General features: G+C 35.5%; 1 protein-coding gene across 2 annotated transcripts; it reads left to right on the forward strand.

Annotated features, from left to right (window-relative positions):
* Positions 1-3,079: 3,079 nt before the first annotated feature.
* LOC306857036 (dolichyl-diphosphooligosaccharide--protein glycosyltransferase subunit 2-like) lies at positions 3,080-20,036 on the forward strand. 2 transcript variants are annotated; one of them, XM_079396681.1, is made up of 18 exons: positions 3,133-3,190; positions 3,947-4,134; positions 4,218-4,313; positions 8,104-8,279; positions 8,366-8,441; positions 10,208-10,342; positions 10,455-10,631; positions 10,706-10,824; positions 11,507-11,612; positions 12,038-12,129; positions 12,216-12,330; positions 13,696-13,890; positions 14,053-14,139; positions 14,536-14,631; positions 14,801-14,876; positions 15,450-15,579; positions 17,179-17,271; positions 19,455-20,036. In XM_079396681.1, exons 1-17 carry the CDS (start codon positions 3,178-3,180, stop codon positions 17,228-17,230), a joined length of 1,929 nt encoding a protein of 642 aa, XP_079252807.1. In that variant the 5' UTR covers positions 3,133-3,177; the 3' UTR covers positions 17,231-17,271; positions 19,455-20,036. The 2 variants fall into 2 exon arrangements, with proteins under 2 accessions (XP_079252808.1, XP_079252807.1); XM_079396682.1 differs by lacking the exon at positions 17,179-17,271 and having other exon boundaries at positions 3,080-3,190.
* Positions 20,037-21,628: the final 1,592 nt, after the last annotated feature.

Raw genomic sequence — 21,628 nt, forward strand, 5'->3', positions numbered from 1 at the left:
AAAACAGAATATGACGCAAACCTGCAATAATTAAATGTTAAAAACAACACAAATGTATTTAATCCCATTTCATTAACCAATGTCTTTGCTGCTTTGATGATCCAGTTCAACCATGCTAATAAGCAAAAAGGACTTGAGATAAACTAACAATTGTGCTTCATTGTTTTTTTATTGCTGAAGAGTGTTGAACTTCCTTCTCCTGCGTTCTACTTTACAGACGTGAATTTACTCTCCTTCAGCCTGAGGTTTATTCATTACACTTTTTGGTGTGAAAGGGCTTTTACATTTGCTATAATTAGAACTTCTTGTATTAAAAACAATCAAGCCCTGCTCATATTTAAAAAGTAACGCATTACTTTCCATAAAAAGTAACTACGTAACGTAATTAGTTACTTTTTAGGGAGTAATGCAATATTGTAATGCATTACTTTTAAAAGTAACTTTCCCCAACACTGTATATATGTATAGAAAGAAAACAAACTTTGTCTGCATCTCGCACCTCAGCCAGGTTTAGCCAGAGATTGTGTTTCTGGACTGCAAGTGTAGACATCACCTGCCCGAGGGACCGAGCCATGACTTTTGTCGCCTGAAGTCAGATGCTGTGTGCAGCTCCTGCATCAATGCTGGGGCAGAACTGCCCTCATACAGCTTTTTTATTGCCTTGGTTTTTTGGACCTGCAGCACTGGAAGCTTTGGAAGCAAGAGCTGACATCTCCTTACAGCAGGGCCAGTGAACTGCATAGTTTACTTCCAACCCCTCTCCATCACACCTGTTCATCATTTTTAAATAGTCCTGAATACTTTGATTAGCTTGGTCAGGTATGTTTAATTAGGGTTGGAACTAAACTCTGCAGGACACCGCCCCCCCAGGAGCTAAGTTGAAGAGCCCTGCCTTACAGGCTTTGGACGGAAGCCGTCGAGGGCAGTGAGGACGGAAGAGCTCTTTAGTGAGCAGAGGTGGGAAGATCGTCATTAGAAGACCCTTCTCGAATGTTTTGATAGACCTCTTGTTCTCTTTAGGAGCCTGAATGAAATACTGGGTCCGCCATGGGATGGGACCGGTACCAACACCACTGAATGTGCCATGTTCAAAGCCAGAGAAAAGGTCTAACTATAGTACTTGTGCTTAGAGGCAATAAGATAATACAACGACTCTGCTTCAAAGCAGAAATCTGAATGAGTGGATGCAGCCCGCTATCTTATATGTGCAGGGAGTGGTTAAACATGCAGATTCCATTCAACAATATTTATTGGCTGTTTCTTGTATTACTCAGAGTCTTCTAGTGAGACCTCAATTCATCAGTATTGACCTAACATTGAACATGACTGACTGAAAGGGGATTATAATAATTTTTTATGAAATAATCAGTGCTGAACTAATATGCTGTGGGCTAATAATATGAGTTTTCTTAAATTCTTTTTAATTTTTATGTATTGTACATATTATATGGGTCATTCCTGGGAATCGGATAACATTTCAACTTGGAATATACTTTATTTTCAACTACATATGATTAATTTTCTAAATATCCCACATCATTAGGCACATATTAGACCTCCAAAAAACACATTTGCCCCACCTTAAAGAGCTTTTATTTTTTTCTCAACCCCGTAATGGACAAAATGGGATTGGTTTAAAAAGGATTTTACACAGACCTTGTTATAAAACAAACATCTACATACTGCTCAGGTGTCCCTCATAACAATTTAATGATAACAAATTAACATTTTTCATAATTTTCACATTATTATAGGACCGAAGCTAAAAAGTGAGTGTCTATGGTCTCTTTTTATTTTTGTAAAAATATTTTTAATTTAGAAGTTTAAATAAAACCACAACTTTATTGTTTTAGTCTTTAACATGTCAGATGATAATCAGCAATAAAAAAATATATAATATTATATACACGTATATATGTATATATATATATATATATATATATACATTTTATATTTATATATATAATATTTTTAATATTTTATATGGCAACAATAAAATAAGTACATTGCCTATATATTAAAATAAAATATTTAAAAATAATTATTCTCATGTGACAGACTAGTATAATAATATAAGACTATAATACGCCTCAAAAATATGAATAAAAAGTATGAAACTACTAACCATTTTCTGCACCACTATTAAAGAGACCAGAATGACGTTATTTCTGGTAAATGATGTCACACGTGTGGAGATTAAATTATTATGGGCATAGGATGGTTGAGTTCAGACTGAGGGACATATCTTTAAAGTATGTTTTTATAAAATATCTTGCATTTTTTTTTAGAAAAATCATTTTTACAAGAAAGGAACACGAATAAATGTTTACATTATTGCCAAAAATATAGACTCTATAAAGTACAATGCCTCAGGGACATTACAAAATGCTTGGTTTAAGATAGATATAATACATTATTTTATGCAAAAATAAATAAATAAAATGCAATAATTATTATTATTCATTATAAGGGGCTTGCCAGAGTATTGTGAAAAGCTTTTAACAATTCATTTTGGTGGAAAACCACTTTAAAAACTCTGGGGGACTAAAATATTACCAAAATATTTTGGATATAACTTAATTATAAAAAGGTTCAGTGAACAAATCTCGTTGGTGAACAAAAAATCTTCACTGACTAGTTATTACAAATTATATCACTTTTCATGTTGGGTTATCCTGTATTTGATTGGTTGAAACGAGGACTGGAAGCGGCCAATCAGAAACAGACACAAAGCAGCACACACACCTTCCGTCTTTTACCGAGGAAGAGCATTTTTATTTCTAATACAAACAGATTGTACTCTGTACGTGATCATTTATGAAAGGTTTTGATTTTACACTATTATATATAACACAAAAATAGTTTGGGAGTCCACGTTGTACCGTTTTTCATTCATTTTTACATGACTTGGCTCACACCACATGAGGTCCGTAGGGGTAATTTGTCCCTCAGTGTAATGTCCATGTCATAAATTTTACATATTTACTAATGTTTAATTTGATAAAATACATGACTTATATTGTGCAAACAATATATATAATTTGGGTATTAATTTTTAATGTTTGCTGTCTATTATTAGATCAAATGAACGCACGTGTCACCCTACATTGGTGAAATAAGTTTCATCCGCATGACCCGGAAGTTCTCTGAGCTTTTGGTGACGGTGCATTAGGCGACATGGCTCATCTCTGTAAGTAATATTTCTGCATGTTTTATGCTTTTGTTGAAGATTTATGTTTATTAAATCAGTGTAAGAGTGAACAGCGAGGCGTTGCTGACATGTTTAGGCGGACTTTGTGAATGCAGTTTGTCTGAACAGTTGTTCTTGCAGCCAGTCAGTCACTTCATTTATTCTGATGTTAGTTGATATGATGTGTTTATTAGTATTCATCCAGTGTCAGGTGAACATTTATATTGCATTTTATAGTTTTGTTGAGTCATATTATATTAGCAGTATGTTATTATAGCTTCTGTATTTGGGAGCTTTTGCAAAGAACATGTAAATTTTGGTGTTTATATCTAAACTTATTTATATTTAGGACCTAAAGTTTCCTTTTCTCCCTCTCTCTCACTCATTTCTGTTGTGAAGTTATAAAAGCACTTCAAGATTACAGCTGAGAATTTGTAATATTGTGACTTTAGGCCTGGAAAAGACCTGGACATTTCTGTAGTGAATATAAATTTTAATATTAAGCTCAGCTGTAAAATATTAAATCAGCTAATTATTAAATGCCATTAAATGATTATTTAAAAATTAAATGACGCTTCCGGACATCCAGTTTTCAGTATTTCCAATTGATTCCAAACAACCCGGCTCTTTCCACACCCTCAAAATGCATTGTGCTTTCCTAGGAATCAAATGCTTCCCTTAAGTGCAGTTACCTTGAAATACTTACGTATGCGTCTTCATATGAACTGCATTCTTTGTGCATGTACCCATTTGAAGGTTTGTTTAGCCTGTTGGTCCTGTCCTTGGTTCTCGGGGCCCAGGCCCTGACCCCAACCCATCATCTGACCACCACTGATGTAGCCAGACTTCAGGCTGTATTGAGCCAACCCTTCACTGACCTCAAGTCTGCTTATTACTCTGTTGTTGGACTTAGCAAGTTGGGAATCTTTGTTGCGGATGCAGATGTAAGAAAAAAACAACAGCTTTTTAAATAACTAATATTAGTGTTTACCTTTGTGTCTAATTTTGTCTTACCTGTCTACCTCAGGAGACATGCAGGCTTATCAAGTCAAACCTGGATCCCTCTAGCGTGGAGTCACTCTTTTATGCGGCAGAAGCCAGCCAGGCTCTGTCTGGATGTGAGGTAAAATACATCTTCACTCTCCTTTTTGTCTTGATCACCGGTTGCATGTTCTGATTGAGATACACCGTCTCTTCATCACAAGTTGAATTGGTCTCATCTGATATAGGTTCTTTGTATGCCTTATTGTTTAAAAACATTCATACCTCAAGTTAAAGTTTTTGGGCATAGTCAAAAAATTAGATTTTGTTTTTTAAAGACTGCTAATTAGTTTTTTTGTGTTTTAGTACAGTATACATATGAAGTTTTTTTTCATGCCTCCATATGCATAATTACTACAAAATTAACACTGAGTTAAGTCACCTTTATTTCTATAGCACACTATGAAACATTGTTTCAAAGCAGTTTCACAGTAATAAGAAGGAAAATGGCAGAATCAATTATGGAAACTCCGTTATGGAGACTAATTAGATTCTGCTGTAAAGCAGCTCTAAAAAGACAATAGTATCATTATTTAGCTCAAGTCTGTCCTAATTAATGCAGTCTAACAATCCTTTTATGGATTTGAATTATAGAAATGTGAAAGTGTGTTATGTGTATTCTAGGCTATAGAGATGGGTCTTTAATCTGTGCTTAAGCTTACAGAGTGTGTCTGCCTCCTGAACAGTGCTAGTTGGACAAGTTTCAAAGTTTGGGTGCTAAATGGGAAAAGGATCTACCACTTACAGCCAATTCTGATATTTTAGGAATTTTGTGACTGCAAGAAACGTGAATGACTATAATGTGAAAGAAACTGAGAAGCTGAACTATTCAGGGTTCAGAAAGAAACTGTATATTTTTATGTATACACACGTACAGTATATTTTGAAAATATTTACATGTATATACATTTATATTCTTTTATTTTATATGATATATAAATATAACATTGTTCTTAAATACATGCATGTGGTTGTATTTATATATGCATAAGTATACACACATACATGTTTACATATATTATGTAAACAAAAACTTATTTTGGATGCTATTAATCATGATTAATCGTTTGACATCACTAATTTATATATATAGGCAAAAAAGGAAATTCTCTATTGTGAGTGCTTTAAAGAACAATGACATTTAAAATATTAATGTTATAATAAATTATATAGTATTGTTATTTTCTGTTAAACATATGTTAAAAACACCCAGAATATTTTTGTATAATTAATTAGATATTCCTTTAAGGTTAGGCTACTTAAAGAGGTAATCCAATCGGAGTTATATAAAAAATTGTCCTGCTATTCCAAGCGTTATTATTGCTCTTTAACCGTCCAAAACACATTAAATAAAGTGCGCGCATCCATAATAAAACTTGCCTCACACGGGCATGAATAAAGGCCTCCTGTAGCGATTTCATGCATTTTTGTAAGAAAAATATCCATATTTCAAACATCATAAACACTTTTCTCTCACTTCTGGTATCTGTCGTACGTGCAAGCCGTTCCGGGCGGATGATGTAGGACGTATGCGTCGCGCACGCGACTCTGAGATATGAGTTTATAGGAGCAAAGGAAGCAAAGTTTTGTTTCCTTTAGCAAAGGAAAACCAGTCTCCTGTTGGGTTATATCGAAATCCTCTGACATTTTTCTTTACAAATCCTCGTTTTGTACTTCTAATTCATGAGTTTTGTTTTGGTCTCTCTCCACATTCGTCACTAATCACACAACGCTGACATCCCACATCATCCGCCGGAACAGCTTCCGCTTATGACAGTCAGATGAAGGGAAGTGACATACTGCCAAGTATGGTGACCCATACTCGGAATTCGTGCTCTGCATTTAACCCATCCAAAGTGCACACACACAGCAGTGAACACACACACACCAGTGAACACACACCCGGAGCAGTGGGCAGCCATTTATGCTGCGGCGCCCGGGGAGCAGTTGGGGGTTCGGTGCCTTGCTCAAGGGCACCTCAGTCGTGGTATTGAGGGTGGAGAGAGCGCTGGACATTCACTCCCCCCACCTACAATCCCTGCTGGCCCGAGACTCGAACCCACAACCTTTGGATTACGAGTCCGACTCTCTAACCATTAGGCCACGACTTCCCCTGAAAGGAAGAGAGATGTTTATTATGTTCAAAATATACATTTACATTTATTCATTTAGCTGACGCTTTTATCCAAAGCGACTTACAATTGCTATATATGTCAGAGGTTGCATGCCTCTGGAGCAACTAGGGGTTAAGTGTCTTGCTCAGGGACACATTGGTGTCTCACAGTGGATTCGAACCCGGGTCTCTCACACCAAAGGCATGTGTCTTATCCACTGCGCCATCACCAAAAATATAGATATTTTTCTTACAAAAATGCATGGATTCACTACAGGAGGCTTTTATTCACCCCCGGAGCCGTCTGAGGTGCGTTTTATTATGGATGCGTGCTTTATTTAACGTGTTTTGGACTGTTGAACAGAAACACGCCCACTGCAATGATAGAGCTTAGACAAACCAGGACAATTTTTAATATAACTAAATTTCTTTTTTGGGTGAACTAACCCTTTAACTCAGAAATGAAAATTCTGTCACTCACCTTCAAGTTGTTCCAAACCCATTCATTTTTATTCGTTTCATTCATATTCAAAACACAAATATCAATATATTTTGGTAACGCTTTATTTCGATAGTCCACTTTAGACATTCTACTAACAGTAAGTAACTTTGCAACTACATGTCAACTAGCAGTCATTAGAGTATTAGTAGACTGTCTGCTTAATATCGTCTAACACTTTATTATGATGGGTCCACAACATACAACATACTGACTATGAGAAACTTTGCAAGTATATGTCAACTTATTCTACTAACCCTAAACCTATCCTAACAGTCTACTCTGAGAGTTAGTAGACATGTAGTTGCAAATTAATGAGAACTAGTTGACATGTAGTTTACGTATTTACAAAGTTACTTATAGTTAGTAGAATGTCTAAAGTGGACTATCGAAATAAAGTGTAACCTATATTTTTAATGAAACTGGACTTTTTTTCTTTTTTTTTTTGTCTCTCCATTGAAAGTCCAAGCAAACAAACTTTTATGCTTAAATGTTTGTGTTGTGAAAATAACGTAACCCATAAGAATTGAGCAGTTTAATATAAAGTCTTCTGACGATCATTTTATATGATGATAAGATGGATGGTCAGATGGAGCTCATCAAATATGGTAAACACAAACTCAACAATGCTTGCTTGCTTTGTTTTCGTGTGTCTCGCAAGCTTGTTCAAGCTTCCCCAAGAACCAGTGAGGTTTGTTCTGGTGTGTCAGGCAAGTATAGGTGAGCTCTGCGTTTACTATATTTGATGTTTTCTATGTATGTGCTATTATATATTAGAATAAATGAAATATGTTTATCCTATGATATGAGGTGATTTTGTATCTCCAGAAGACGTATCTCCAGTCTTTTTATATGGATTAGTTTTAAAATATTTTTTGTACTTTTTACTACATGGAAATTTTGATTGTTTGGACTTTCAATGGCTGAAAAAAAATATTGAAAATATCTTCATTGGTATTCTGAAATTTAATGAAAGCCTTAAGGGTTTGGAACAACATGTAACAGGTAAGTAAATGGTAACAGATTTACATTTTTGGGTGAACTAACCCTTTAAGTTCAAAGACCTGTTTTTTTTTTTTTTTTAAGCTCCTAAAAACCTGTTTAAACATGGTTTGATTGACTAGTTTAAGCTAGTCTCCTTGGCCAAGCTGATGTTTAGCTGGGCAGCCTAAAAGTCACTTTCAAATAATATGTCACATGGTACACAGTAATTTTCACTAGCAAATCCACAAATTGTATTTTCTATTTTAATCCTGACAGATTCCTGTGTCAAATGACACACGTGATTTGCTTTTGGCCACTGTCAGTGAGGACTCCACTGCCTCTCAGATCCATCAGTCTGTGAGTGCGCTCAGCGCTCTTGGGTTACCTCTGGCCTCACAGGAAGTGGTCAGTGCCCTGAAAGCTCGCATTTCCAAAGAGGATAATGTCTTGGCGTAAGTACATGTCCTTAAAATGTTTTGTTTTAACTTTTATTAGTTTAATTTTGAGACCTAACTCTGATTTTCTCTTTTCCTGACAGAATCATTTTGGCCCTGCAGACTGCGTCTCGTCTCTCTCAGCAAGCTGAACTTGGAGATATCCTTGAGGAGATTGAGGTGAGAGATTAGTGCGTCGCTTCAGATTTATTAGCCACAGAACATTCAACTGTAAGCCTAAACTAGACTACAGAAATAATAAAATATCTGTTTAGGGATTTTTTTTGAGTTCTGGAAAGCTCAGGAAAACAATCAATTAACTGAGGGGGCTGGGCTATACGAGTCCTGGCAAAAATAACAATTAAGCTATTTTAATCAAATGTATTGTTGATGATGGGTAAAACACTGCTAGTTTTTATTGCCAATTCATTATCCATAAGTTTGAAAAAGAAACATGATAGTTTGAAATAATCCAATCATAGTCAAATAATTGTGGGCATTATCATTTGAACTGAGAGCTGAAGCTGACGAGTGAATGAACACCTGAAAACTGAAGCATGTTACTAGTGTGTTAATTATCTTGTCCAAATGCATCCTATATGAAATTAGTCAGATAAATAATTGTATTATAATAGTTTGCTAATTAAAATGTCATGTACATATTCTGTGACGGCTTGGTGTCGCACATCTTTCACTTAATTGCACAACTGCATTATCAAGTGATTCGTCTCTGCGGTTTTTTTGACGCCATGATAAGAAATCATTTTAAATTGAAACATAGTGTTGAAGAAAATATGAACAGGAAAATAACCATATTATTAATAATAACATTAATATGTTTAAAAGGGATCATCTAGAAGGAATATGATGCTGCTGTTTGAGCTGTGCTGAGGCTGAACACCAGTAATTAATTGAAAGATTATTTAATTCAGCCAAATGTGTCCTATATAGAATTTATGAGATACACACAACATGAACCTAAAATTACAACTTGCATTTGCACAAAAGCTCACACGCTAAAATGCACAAAGGTGGTGCACAAAGAGTTTACAACATGCATTACAACACTGTTTTCATTATAATATATGGCAGATTGGTTTTGTCATTCTTGCACTTAACTACATTATCAAGTGATTCCAGGCATCACTGTGCACTTTCAGAGCCATACTTTCACTTTGTTTCTCAGGTCTTGACATTATGCAGTCCCATGGCTAACCTGTCAGACCAAATTATTATTGTTTGCATCAATTATCGGTTATCAAGTCATATTTAAGTGCTCAGGTACATAAATGCCTTTTATTTACAGTGTAATTCAATTAGTATAACAATTTGACTTTGTGTAGGCTATTTTAGGGTAGTGAATTAATTGAACAATTCATGTTTTGATTGTTACTATTGCTGCGTTCAAGTCCTCCTGGGACATTCGTACTTATGAGTTGACAAGTTGTAATTACGACGACAGGTGCGTTCAAGTCACTTTGGTCGGATTTAACTTTGGCCGATTTAACTTTTAACACTGTCACGCCCCCAACTCGGAAACTCGGAGCTTAAAGAAAATTGAGTTTCACACTTGTAATAACGACTTTGTGATGGCATTCATGTGCATTCAACTAAATACGTAAATACAATCTATCCGACATGACTTGATAACACGATAACTGCTTATGGTGAAATCTCACACAACATTTCCAGGGTCACATTTCATACCAATTTTTTAAAAATAGAAGTAATATGCTTTATTATAACAATTATTTTTGCAAAATGCAAAAAAAATTCGTAATGGTCATAAAATTAGTAACAAGTTTTATTAACAATCAACTGAAGACAAATCTACTTTGCACTGTTTCAAACTTTTCTGATTTGTCTCATTTGCACTGTGTAACCAGCTGTTTATTTGATTATTTTTTGGTATTCTTGTGTGATTTGTAAATTTTTCTTCATTGTAGGATCTCGCTGCCCGTTTAGATGATCTGGGTGGAGTGTATCTTCAGTTTGAGGAGGGGCTGGAGGCCACAGCATTGTTTGTTTCTGCTGCGTATGCCCTGTCCGATCATGTGGCCATGGAGCCCCCCCTGAAAGAGGTTCATAGTTTAGCCCACTCAAATAAGTATATAACTATTTACAACAAATACTTTCTGTAAGTATTTGAAGTGCTGTCTCAAGGTAAATGGCTCCTCCACTTGTCTATCACAGGATCAGGTAATCCAGCTAGTGAACTCCATCTTCAGTAAGAAGTCTTGGGAGTCTCTCTCAGAGGCATTCAGTGTGGCTAGCGCGGCTGCATCGCTTTCCAACAATCGCTTCCATGTGCCTGTCATTGTCAGTGCCCAGGGCCCTGCTGCCGTATCCCACAGCCAGCCTATCCTCCAGGTAGGCCTCAATTTTGAGTGTGTACTCTATATTTTTTAAGAGACCTGAAATAATGTCTGTGTTTGTTACTGCAGCTTCAGGTGACGGATGTCCTTTGCCAGCCCCTCAGTTCAGCAAGTGTGCTGGTGGAGTCGGCCAGTGCTGTGTCCTCAAAATCTGCCATCCTAAGCCAGGCACCCTTCACCCTCAGAGAGTATGTGCATTGCAGATGACAACTTTCAAATAACGAAAAATGCCATACAAATTTTAAAACAACATGCTACTAAACATACTTCCTTTAAAAACTAAAGAGTTAGTCTGCACAAAAAAGAAATTTCTACTCATCCTCATGCCTTTCCAAACCCGCAAGCCTTCATTATTCATCCTCGGAACACAAATTTAAAAACTATTATTTATTTTTATTCTCTCTCAATTTTTGACCATCCATTAAATTGGGTTTTCAAGCCTCAAAAAGTACATAAAGACATTGTAAAAGTAATCTATATGAATCAGGTGGTTTGATCTAATTCACACAATCACATTATATGATGAACATATTTAATTTAGGCTTTTAATCATATAGAAACATTAATCATCATACATACAGAAAGCACATTAAATATGTTTAATGACAGTTCAGACGTGCATGCTTGACCAGCAAGAACGAGTTTTATTCTTGCGTGTCAATTATGTATGCTTGGGCTTCTATATCTATAATCTGTATTTATCTATAATACATTTAAACTATGCCTTTATGTAGTGTGCACAGTCCTTGAATATTTTATTCTGTAAAAGAGTTCCATGCTCTGAATAAGTAATGTAATATGCCTGAAACACAGTGATAATTTCATTTGGAAATATTTATTTTGTCTTAAAGACTGTCCTTTGTTTCACAGTGGGGTTTTTGAGCTGAATTTCATGTCCAGCCAACCAGCGAGTGGCTACTATCAGTTCTCTGTTGCCATTGCTGGTGACAGCAGATTTGTTGCCAACCATGTTGAGGTATTTAACTGAATCTTTGAAATGTGCTAGCAAAATCAAAAGTTTAGTTGTTCGTAACTGTTTATCTTATAGTATTTGTCGTGACCTCAATGAGTTGACCTCAGCGTTGAACTTTTTTTTTATTGCAGTGAACTGTGATTCATTTCCTCATTCACGTTTAATTGGTCTAGAGTGTGTTCATTCACATTGTAGCTATGTAAAGAATAATTGCTCTGACTGTTCAGTGTACAATTATAAGGTCAAAAGCATGTCACATTTACTGTGGAGATTTTCTGAAGTCATTGGCCTCTTTCACTGAACAAATTACAAAAAAGGCACAATTAATGTAATTGCTGGAGTTTTTTCTTTCTTCCAGCATATTCACACTTACGAGCGTCCATTTTAATGGATTGAAATAATTTTTTATTGTGATGTGACTTTCTCAGCTCAAAGTAAAGGTCTCTACCCGAGTTGCCATCAACAACATGGATTTGTCTGTCGTGGACAAGGACCAGAGCACTGGCCCCAAAACCACCAGGTAAGATCAGCCTCTATCAAGCTCTGTTTGATTATTTTCTTTTTATTGTATAATTAAGCCAGCTTGTGTGTTGAACTGTTTTTCAGAGTGGAATATCCAACTAAAGCCAAAGCATCTTTTATGGCAGACAGCCATCAAAACTTTGCCATGACGTTCCAGTTAGTTGATGCGACCACAGGAGTGGAACTCACCCCTCACCAGGTGATTATCCCATCCAAAATGGTTTTCTGTTATGCCTAAAGCATGACAAGTGAATACATTCTGCCTTCATTGTATAGTCTTATGTTTTTGCCTTCATTAGTGAGACGAGCCTTTTTGTGAGGTTTGCTCTTCAAAGGGGACATCGGATGCAAAATTCGCTTTTACATGGTGTTTGCATATAAATGTGTTTTAGCAGTGTGCAGACACAACCACTATACAAGGGTTGAAAATCCATTCGCTTTTTTTTTTTTTTTTTTTTTTTTTTAGATCCCCAAAAAACCTTAACAGTCTCAATTATTTCTGAACAGTATGACGTCATACTGCCCAGGCCCTGTCCATGACCGCTTGAGGGATTGTCCCGTGTTAGTATATTTCTACCCTTAGCCAGTTGTACACTGTCCGCCATTTTCTCCGCTCTCGAACAGCTGTAGCGACTTGACTCGTAAGCAATGCAGGTGTTTTGTAGTTGAATGTAAACGTGTCCGGTTTCACACCGCAAACATGAGCAGCTGCTGCTGTGACGCTATTCAAAGACTTCCAGTTAAGCCAAATACAAGTTTGAGTTTTTAGCAAAAATAAATGATAAAAACATGATATAATTCAGCCATAATATTTCTCGCCATGAAAATAGCCATAGAAGCTGGAATGGCATTAAACGCAAACATGCTAACCCCCCAGAGGACCTCAGATGATGCCAACCCTCAGACAACATACAAAACTACCAAATTTTGGTATAAGTTTGTTCGCAACATATAATCATTGCTGTTAATAGTGTTCACCGTCTGTTTGATTACTAAATATAATGTAGAAACTTAAATTTTTTGTAAAGCTGCTTTGCAACGATTTGCACCGTGAAAAGTGCTATACAAATAAACTTGAATTGAAACAAACAAACAAACAAACTCGCGAGTGGGCAGCTGGAGCGACGATAAAGTTACTCTGAGGCAAAGCTTAAGTTTGCGGTGTGAAACGGGCATAAATAATTCTCTCCCAACATCAGAGCCACTGAGGACAGTTTTGTTTTTGATGGTAACACGCCACCATATACACAAAAACGGAAGAGATGGATGGGGTGAGCAGTAACTCATTATCATTTAAAGAGACATGCACCGAAACAGGTGTAAAAAAAGTGTTGTTTTACACAACCATTGAGAAATTTTAACCAACGTATGTTGCAGACATTTCATGAAGACCCTAAAGATTCATACCAACTTGGGCATCCGATGTCCCCTTTAAAACCTTGGATAGGGATGTGTGATTGACCACGTCATCAAAATCTCACTCCAAGCAAGCAATGTTGGCAACCCTATTTAAATGCACTGTTAAAAAACATTTGAATGAACTGATAGAAGTCATTGCTTTCAGACTTTTGTGAGGTTACACAACCAGAAGACAGGTCAAGAGGTCGTGTTTGTGGCTGAACCTGACAGTAAAAATTTGTATAAGTTTGAGCTGGACACAGCTGAGAGAAAGGCAGAGTTTGACTCCATCTCTGGCACCTATGCTCTTTACCTGATGGTGGGAGACGCTACGCTGGAGAACCCCATTTTGTGGAACGTGGTAAGGCAGTTATTTTCATTGGAGAACTCTGGGATCTTGAAATAGACTTTTGCAAGTGCTGTGTTTTTATTTTTTTCTGACATGTTTGGAAATGTTGAATTGTCATTGTTCTTACTAAAAGACATGGATTTAGTCTTAAATTAGACTTAATTTTTCTCAAAGGCTGATGTTGCGCTGAAGTTCTTAGATGAAGAGGCACCTGCAGCAATTCAGGCTAAAACATTGTATGCACCCAAACCAGAAATCCAGGTAAGTGCTCCAGTGGTACTCGGGGATGAAAGGATATTCTGAAGAAAATGCCAAATTTCTGTACAGAGAACATAATTTTTATTATTAATATAATTATTATTAATAAAAACTTTAATTTATATATAAATCTGGAATTTGATCTCGTTTAAACGCACAAATCAACATTTTAGGATTAAAAATAAATCAAACAAAGCATGAAATAATTTTCAAAAATATTTCCAATTCTGCAGTTTTTCACATTGACTTTGTGGACATTGTATAAAAGGACAGATTTTCCTCCTTCCACTGAAGCATAGGATGCTATTCAGAACATTGTTGTATCATAGTGGATAGCGTGGGTCATCATCATTTTTAATTAATTCATTTTTTGTTTCATTAATAATATTGTTTTTACAGCATCTTTTCAGAGAGCCAGAGAAGAAGCCACCCACAGTTGTATCCAATGCATTTACTGCCTTGGTCCTCTCTCCGTTTCTGCTCCTGCTCATACTGGTAATGGTCTTCTGACCCATTATGGGTGCATGTAAAAACTGACATGCGAATAAATGAAACTATGTAAATTAATGTTGTGATTTCTGTGGCTTTAGTAAAGATGTATATTTGGTCTATCATTCTCTCATTCACTCTGTCATGCTTATGTTTTTCCCTCTTGCCTGTACAGTGGTTTAAACTTGGAGCCAATATGTCAAACTTCACGCTGTCACCCAGCACTATTCTCTTCCACATAGGCCATGCAGGTAAGACTGACTTTTATTACAAAGTACTCCGCAGTATTTCAGCGTGATCAATAGAGTTAATAGAGTGCAACAATAGGGTTCAGAAAGTGAGAATCTCATTTTCTTCACAGAAAAATAGATTTTTTTTCCTCAATGAAATATAAATCACTTGTCAATGTTTGTTCCCTTTAGAATTTAAATGTTACATTGGAAATGAAATCAAGATCCAGCACAGTACAAAAAGAATGTCCTCAGATTGAAATGGATTATGAATTAATTAATTAAATAACTAATTAATAGTTTTTTGGTGAAGTTTATCATATGCAGATTTGCACATTGAATTTCCAAATTAATGTACAATCGAATAGAAAATGTTTTAAAGTAATACTTGTATGATGGAATATTTAACTTAAATTGAGAAGCAGAAAAAGTTATCCATGTATGAATGAAGCAAAGTAACTGCACAATTATAATGTTTGCCTTGTTTTTTTCCACCTTTCACTGCTCTTAGAATAGACCTGCATTCAATTTAACTTTTATAATGTGACATGCTTCTGAGAGAAAATTGAGAATTTTTTATCTCTTCTCTTGCAGCTATGTTGGGTCTAATGTACGTGTACTGGACTCACTTGAACATGTTCCAGACTCTGAAGTATTTGGCTATCGTAGGCAGCCTCACATTCCTGGCTGGGAACCGCATGCTAGCACAAAAAGCTGTGAAAAGGTACAGTAACTGATATTGCCTCTATTGTCCTTTGCTAGCACCCGAATGGAAAGCATGTTTAGACTGTCTAATTCATTCACTTATTTAGTGCACTGTGCCGTTTATTCACTATATAGAAAACTGAAGAAGTGACTGATTTCTGCTGCAGTAATAGCATCTTTTTTTTTAACAGATTTTGAATGCATGTAACCTCTAAATGCAAAAACTTTGCCATTGTTTTTGAGCACACTAGCTAATGGATAACCTTAACACTAACCTATTCAGATATAAACAGCATTCACTCTCACACAGGGAAACTTTGCTGGCGAAAAAGGTGCAATGTTAAGTGTATGTAAAAGTAGCATGTACTAAAATTTTTTTTTTAGCATCATGGAGCTAGGCTTATGCACTTTATGGCCAACCTTATTGGTCATTCAAGCCACTGTGCTAAGTTGCTTAATTTTATATCGCCTTCAAAATTATATATAGATAACGAATATTTGGTATATCTTTCAGTCTTATTCCTGATGTGGTAAAAAGGCAGCTTTGAATTGCACCATTTGACAAAATAGAGGCATGGGTTTTATCTCTGTCCCCTTTGTCTTCACTCTGAACCTTCTGCTGAACTTGTGGGTGTGTTGCCGTCTCTGAGCTCTGTAGTGAGTGCTTGGTTTACTCAGAAGTGGTTTCCTCTTCATTTTCTGTCTTTTGGGACTAGATTAATTTCACAGATTTAGAATGTACCTCCCTGAGTATGCCCTGCTAATTAACAGCCTTTTGTGGACGATTACTCACCCAATTAATCTGTAGTGCCTTTAAAAAGACCTTAGAGAGAACATAAGTGTCCATTCAATGTTTAGTTTTAACCTGAAATGTTTTTTTCCTAGGTCCAATTCTGTACGGATAAATTCCTTTTAATGCATTTAATGCAAGGTTGTGACTTCCACTTGTCTAGAGTTCCATCTCTTTTTCCAAAGGGACATTTGTACATAAAGCAATCAGCAGCGAAGTGACCTAAAATCATTATCTGTAAGAGCTGATGTCTGCTGGCATGATTGACAGCTGGTGATACAACAGATGAGAAAAGTTTCAATGGAGCTTCAACTTTTTTTTTTTACTGCCAATACATGTCATTTGTTTCCAGATTTTCAAAAGCTATAACCAATTACACAGCCCACCAATAATATTGGGGCATCTAGTTGTTGAAACACCTACTAGCAGCCAACAATACAGCAGTCTTTTGACTGCCAGGCCAAGGTGAATGGAGCATCAAGGGACGTTTATACCACTATAATAACTATAACATTTTAATAATCACTCTTATTCTATAAGAATAGTGAAGTCCACACCATCTACAAAAAAGAACAATATTATTGGAATCTTATTAAGAACAGTTTTTTTTTTTTCAGCTGATGAGCAAAAACAATTCAATCAGAATTCAAGTGACTTTAAAGTGCATTTAAAGGGGCAGATGGCATAAATAACGTTATTGTCCATTGGTGTGGAGACTAATGTTAGTGTTATAGTTATCGTTCGTGGTGTGAACGCACTTTGCCTCAGTGTTTGTTTCTTTAACCCTTCTGTGTTTTTCCATTCCCTCTTTCTTTACCCTTCCTTTAGGATTGCTGCAGAACAAAGTAGTAGGTTGGCAAAATATAGGAGTCTGCGATAAATGCCTGAATGTTTTACAAAAAGGCCAGTCTTCAGGCTGAAGTAAGGCTTGCTGTTGCCACCTGTGCATCCCATAATATGGCATCAATATTTCCATGACAACATCTACTACTGCATGGCTATGTTGGTGTGTTTGAGTGAAGCTCACAACTTCCTTTGAAACAATGCCATTTGTGACTGTCAAGCCATATTTTTCATGTCATGCTTTTTATTGATCAGAGTGTTGTGATCACTTGTTTTTGTTGGCTTGTTTCACTTCATTAGTGTGTGCAGTGACAGACCGCTGGACTACAGTTTAGGCCCTATGTGATGAATTGCTTGTCTTGTTGTCACTTTGAAAATTGCTCAGTTGTGGAGTTTCCTGATAAAGTTCTGTATGAACAACTACTCTGAAAATAATAGTTTAGTGAATGCTTGGAATTTATAGTGTAAACGTGTTGCTATATAAATAAGGGGCATCACAGGGCTTCACTTGGTTCACAAATAGCAGTGCTATATGCCTGGCACAATTAATATTTGCAGTGTTAATAGAAATACATATTTACAGAACAACTTGTAAAAAAAAAAAAAAAACATCCTAAATACAACAGCTAGGCTACACTGCTATCAGTTTTGTAACAGGTGGTAAAGAAGAATAAAAGTTAATCACAAGTAGCCTTTCCACAAGTTGAGGTCAATTCTAATATATAGTTGATGCATGGTATCTTAGACAAAAATAATCAATATACATATCTAACAAAAACGACCAATAAACAATGATTTAAATGAAATCCAGTCGAATGTGAAGTGTCACAGGGAATTCTGGGAATGCCAGTTTGTGTCAATATTTAAATGGCACATTTAACAGTATTTTACTATAAAATGACAAGATTAAGAGTAAACAAGATCTATGACAGTTTTGTTTCCTGTATATGGTAAAGGAACCTACCATTAACCAATTAATAGGTGTTTACTGTAGCATTTTTACAGTCAAAATTACAATATTTTTTAGAGTGCAGATTGTTGTAGTCTGCTGCATCCTCTTTAACCTACACTGTAAAAACAAATTCTGTAAAATTTACGGTAAAAAAAGGCACCTTTGGTTGCTGGAATTCTACCGTTAAAAAATACGATAACTACATTTTAGGTTTTAACTTAAATTTACAGTTAAAGATCATAGTTTCATTAACTGACATAATGTTAATATACCAACCTTATTGAAGTACTGAAATCTGTTTTGTACCTTTGAAATACACTGAAAGCCACCATATGCAGGTGTGGTCATGAAGAAAGTCACATGATGAATCAAAGCCCATCACAAGCAGCTTTTAAATAATAACACATATAGAAGGTGTCATTCACTCAAGCACTAAACACCATCATGGTGAGACTCATTAAACTGAAATATGCAATAAACATTATTTAACAACATTAGATGTAACATACAACCCTCATAAACATGACTGATAAGAAAAAAAACTAAGAATAAACAGTTATTTCAAAGAAAAAAAACATCAAATTCAAACAAAATTTGAAATGCATCGCATGGAATTCTGGGAACGTCAGTTTACAGTTAACTTACCGTTAACCATTTAACAGGTTTTTACTGTAGCATTCTCACAGTTTTTACCGTTAAAATCACGGTCATTTTTTACAGTGTAGTACTCATAACTGGCCTGCTTAAGAGGCACTGTTCTGTGCAAACTGTGTCAGATATTTGCCCCAATACCTAATTTGCATGTGTTTTTGAATCATGCTGAAGTACTGCAGACATTATGCATGCTAATAAACTATGCTCAATGCATGCGATTTTATTCTTGGTAAATTCCCCTTCCTAAAATTTTGAATACTGAGTGGATTGGTCATGATTCATGTTATACAGTATTGCATTTTAAATAATCACTTTTTTAATTATAGTAATGGCCTTGCTTGCAGTGCAGCACTGTATTTGTGTTTGTCAAACATTCTGTTTAGGGTTTGAAAGTGTTCCTTTAACTTTGTTAGATTTTAGCATTCAAAAGATAACAGATGATGTCATGTGGATATTTGCATACTGTTTAGTGATTGGTCTTTCCCTACATCTGTTTAACCAACTACAGTGTGATTGATGACAAATATGTTAAATGTTGCATTGTAGGTTATGAAAAACCGAAGTTTAAAACCTAAGCTTTTGCTACCTTGCAAGCACTGCTATTTCCTACTGGAAGTACAAATTGTTTTAATCAGTACTTTGTTCTCTTTTTCAGACTTGATGGAAAATGATGCTGGCAAAATCGAGAAGACCATGGATGTTTCATATTCATGTTTTTTCTTTATTTAAGAAATTTGGGAACAGAAGTATTGGTGGTGGTTTAAAAGAGAAACAAAGATGCAGGCCGGAATGTTCTGGAATTTTCAAAATTACAGATTCAATTTGACAATTAAGAAAAATGCAGTTTTCTTTTTTTGACAACAAATCACTGTCAGATGAATACGTTGAGGATATGTGATGATTGTTGCTTGTACATTGAATTGTGTTTGGTGGTAATGCAAATGAAAGTTTGTTATATTCTACTGCTATTTCCTGTTTTTGGAAGGATGTTCAATTGATTGCTTTTGAATACAGATTCCTGTCCTCAGATTTTTGTGATAAATAGTGAAGCATGTTCCTGTTTGGAAAGGGATTTTTTTTTTCTTCTTCTTTTTTTTTTTTTTTACTTTTTGTCATACCATCAGAGCAAGAGGTTTTGTTTGTCATCAACTGAACAGAAATGTGGAATCATTCTTCCAGTCATCACCACACAGATGGCTAACACAATGTTTTTTTTAAATAAAACAATTAAAACACATTTGCTTGTTTTGTGTTTTCTAGTGGCCAATACTGGTTTTCAGAGAGCAGGGTGGCAAATATAATACTGAGCACACCTAGTCATTCTTTACTATTCTAAAATGTAGAAAATATGAAGATTTTAAAAGTATGAAATACAATTATGGGGATTATGTAATAACCAAAACATGGTAAAGAAATGAAATCTAGCCATTTTGAAGGGTTTCACATGTATGTTGGACACTTGTTGGTTGCTCTTAACTTTTTGGGTGCAGATCGTCCATTAAAATATTATATTTTACTTTGTTCCATGACCAAATTAATTTAAATTTCATATATTTTGTCACATTGCTAGTCTAGCACTGACCAAGTGTAAGATTGTAAAACGAATTACTAGCAAATGCAGAACAAATTAAAGTTTTAAAATCCAATCTAATTAAATATAAAAGCAAAACAAACCAAAAAAATCCCTCTTTTCTCACCTGCTTAAAAACACAAAATACTTAATGATGAGAGTAGAAATGCTGATGACTTGAAACTGATTTCAATGTAACGGTTTAATGATCTACAACAATATAGAGCGAGATTTGATAAGCTATTAGTTAATATAATACTGATTTCCCACTAGAAGTAACATCAAAAGTGGGAAAAGTTGGTCAGAAACACACAATTACACACAAACTGTCCGCAAAACGCAACTTTCAGATGCCATCTTTCTTTATTTTTAAGCTCATCTGTCACGGAACAAGAAATGAAGGATACATCTATGCAGCCTTCAAAAATCAATCAGATGAGGGCTTTTCAGGAGACAGGAAGTGAATCTGACATTAGATTTGGATGTGCTTTGATGACTTCCTACCTTGGAATGCTTCCTCCGAAGGCAGCATTTTTTAGTCTTTGGATGCAGCCACAGTCTTTAGGTTCAAAAACAAGAAGGTGTTCAATTACCGTTCATTCGGTGATTGGTTGCTTGGTGTTTAAACAATATTTTCTTGGTTCATGCATTGGAAATCACAGGTGTGCTCAATTTTGTTTCAATGATTTTGTTACAGGTTTTCCAACGTGTGTGTTCGTGATAACAGGTGTGTTCGCTTAATTGTTATTCACTTCATAAGAATTCATCATTCATCTTATTGTTGCTTTGAGGTTCTACGTTGTATTTTCTATAGTCTTTCTAAAGTGTTTGTAATTATTCATGTCAACTTAGAAATAATGCTATTAGTGAGAGGAGAAATTTTTCTTTTTCAGTATAATTTTGGCAAGCGTTCTTGAGGTAGGATTTGTCATCAGTGCTTTTAAGGAGTGGCTAAAGGAATGATCAGTTATACCACTATACAACCATACTTGCTTGTGTTTCCTGTTTCCTGTGGCAGATCTTCTGAACACTGACTGTAAAAATTCACTGTGCACTGTATGAAGGGTGAGCTGAGTTTTAATAATCATGTATAAAATGTGGCAAATGCATGTATAAAGATTGTTCACAGTTTTTTATTCATGTATAATCAATGTGTAACTACTGAGAACTCAAGTCTTTGTGGTTCTCTGTAACTTTGTTCCCGCTCAATGACATCCATACCCACATCTTGCTTGAAGGTGTCTCCATATATGCCCGAC

The sequence above is a fragment of the Barbus barbus genome (assembly GCF_936440315.1).
Source record: "Barbus barbus genome assembly, chromosome: 37".
NCBI lineage: Eukaryota > Metazoa > Chordata > Actinopteri > Cypriniformes > Cyprinidae > Barbus > Barbus barbus.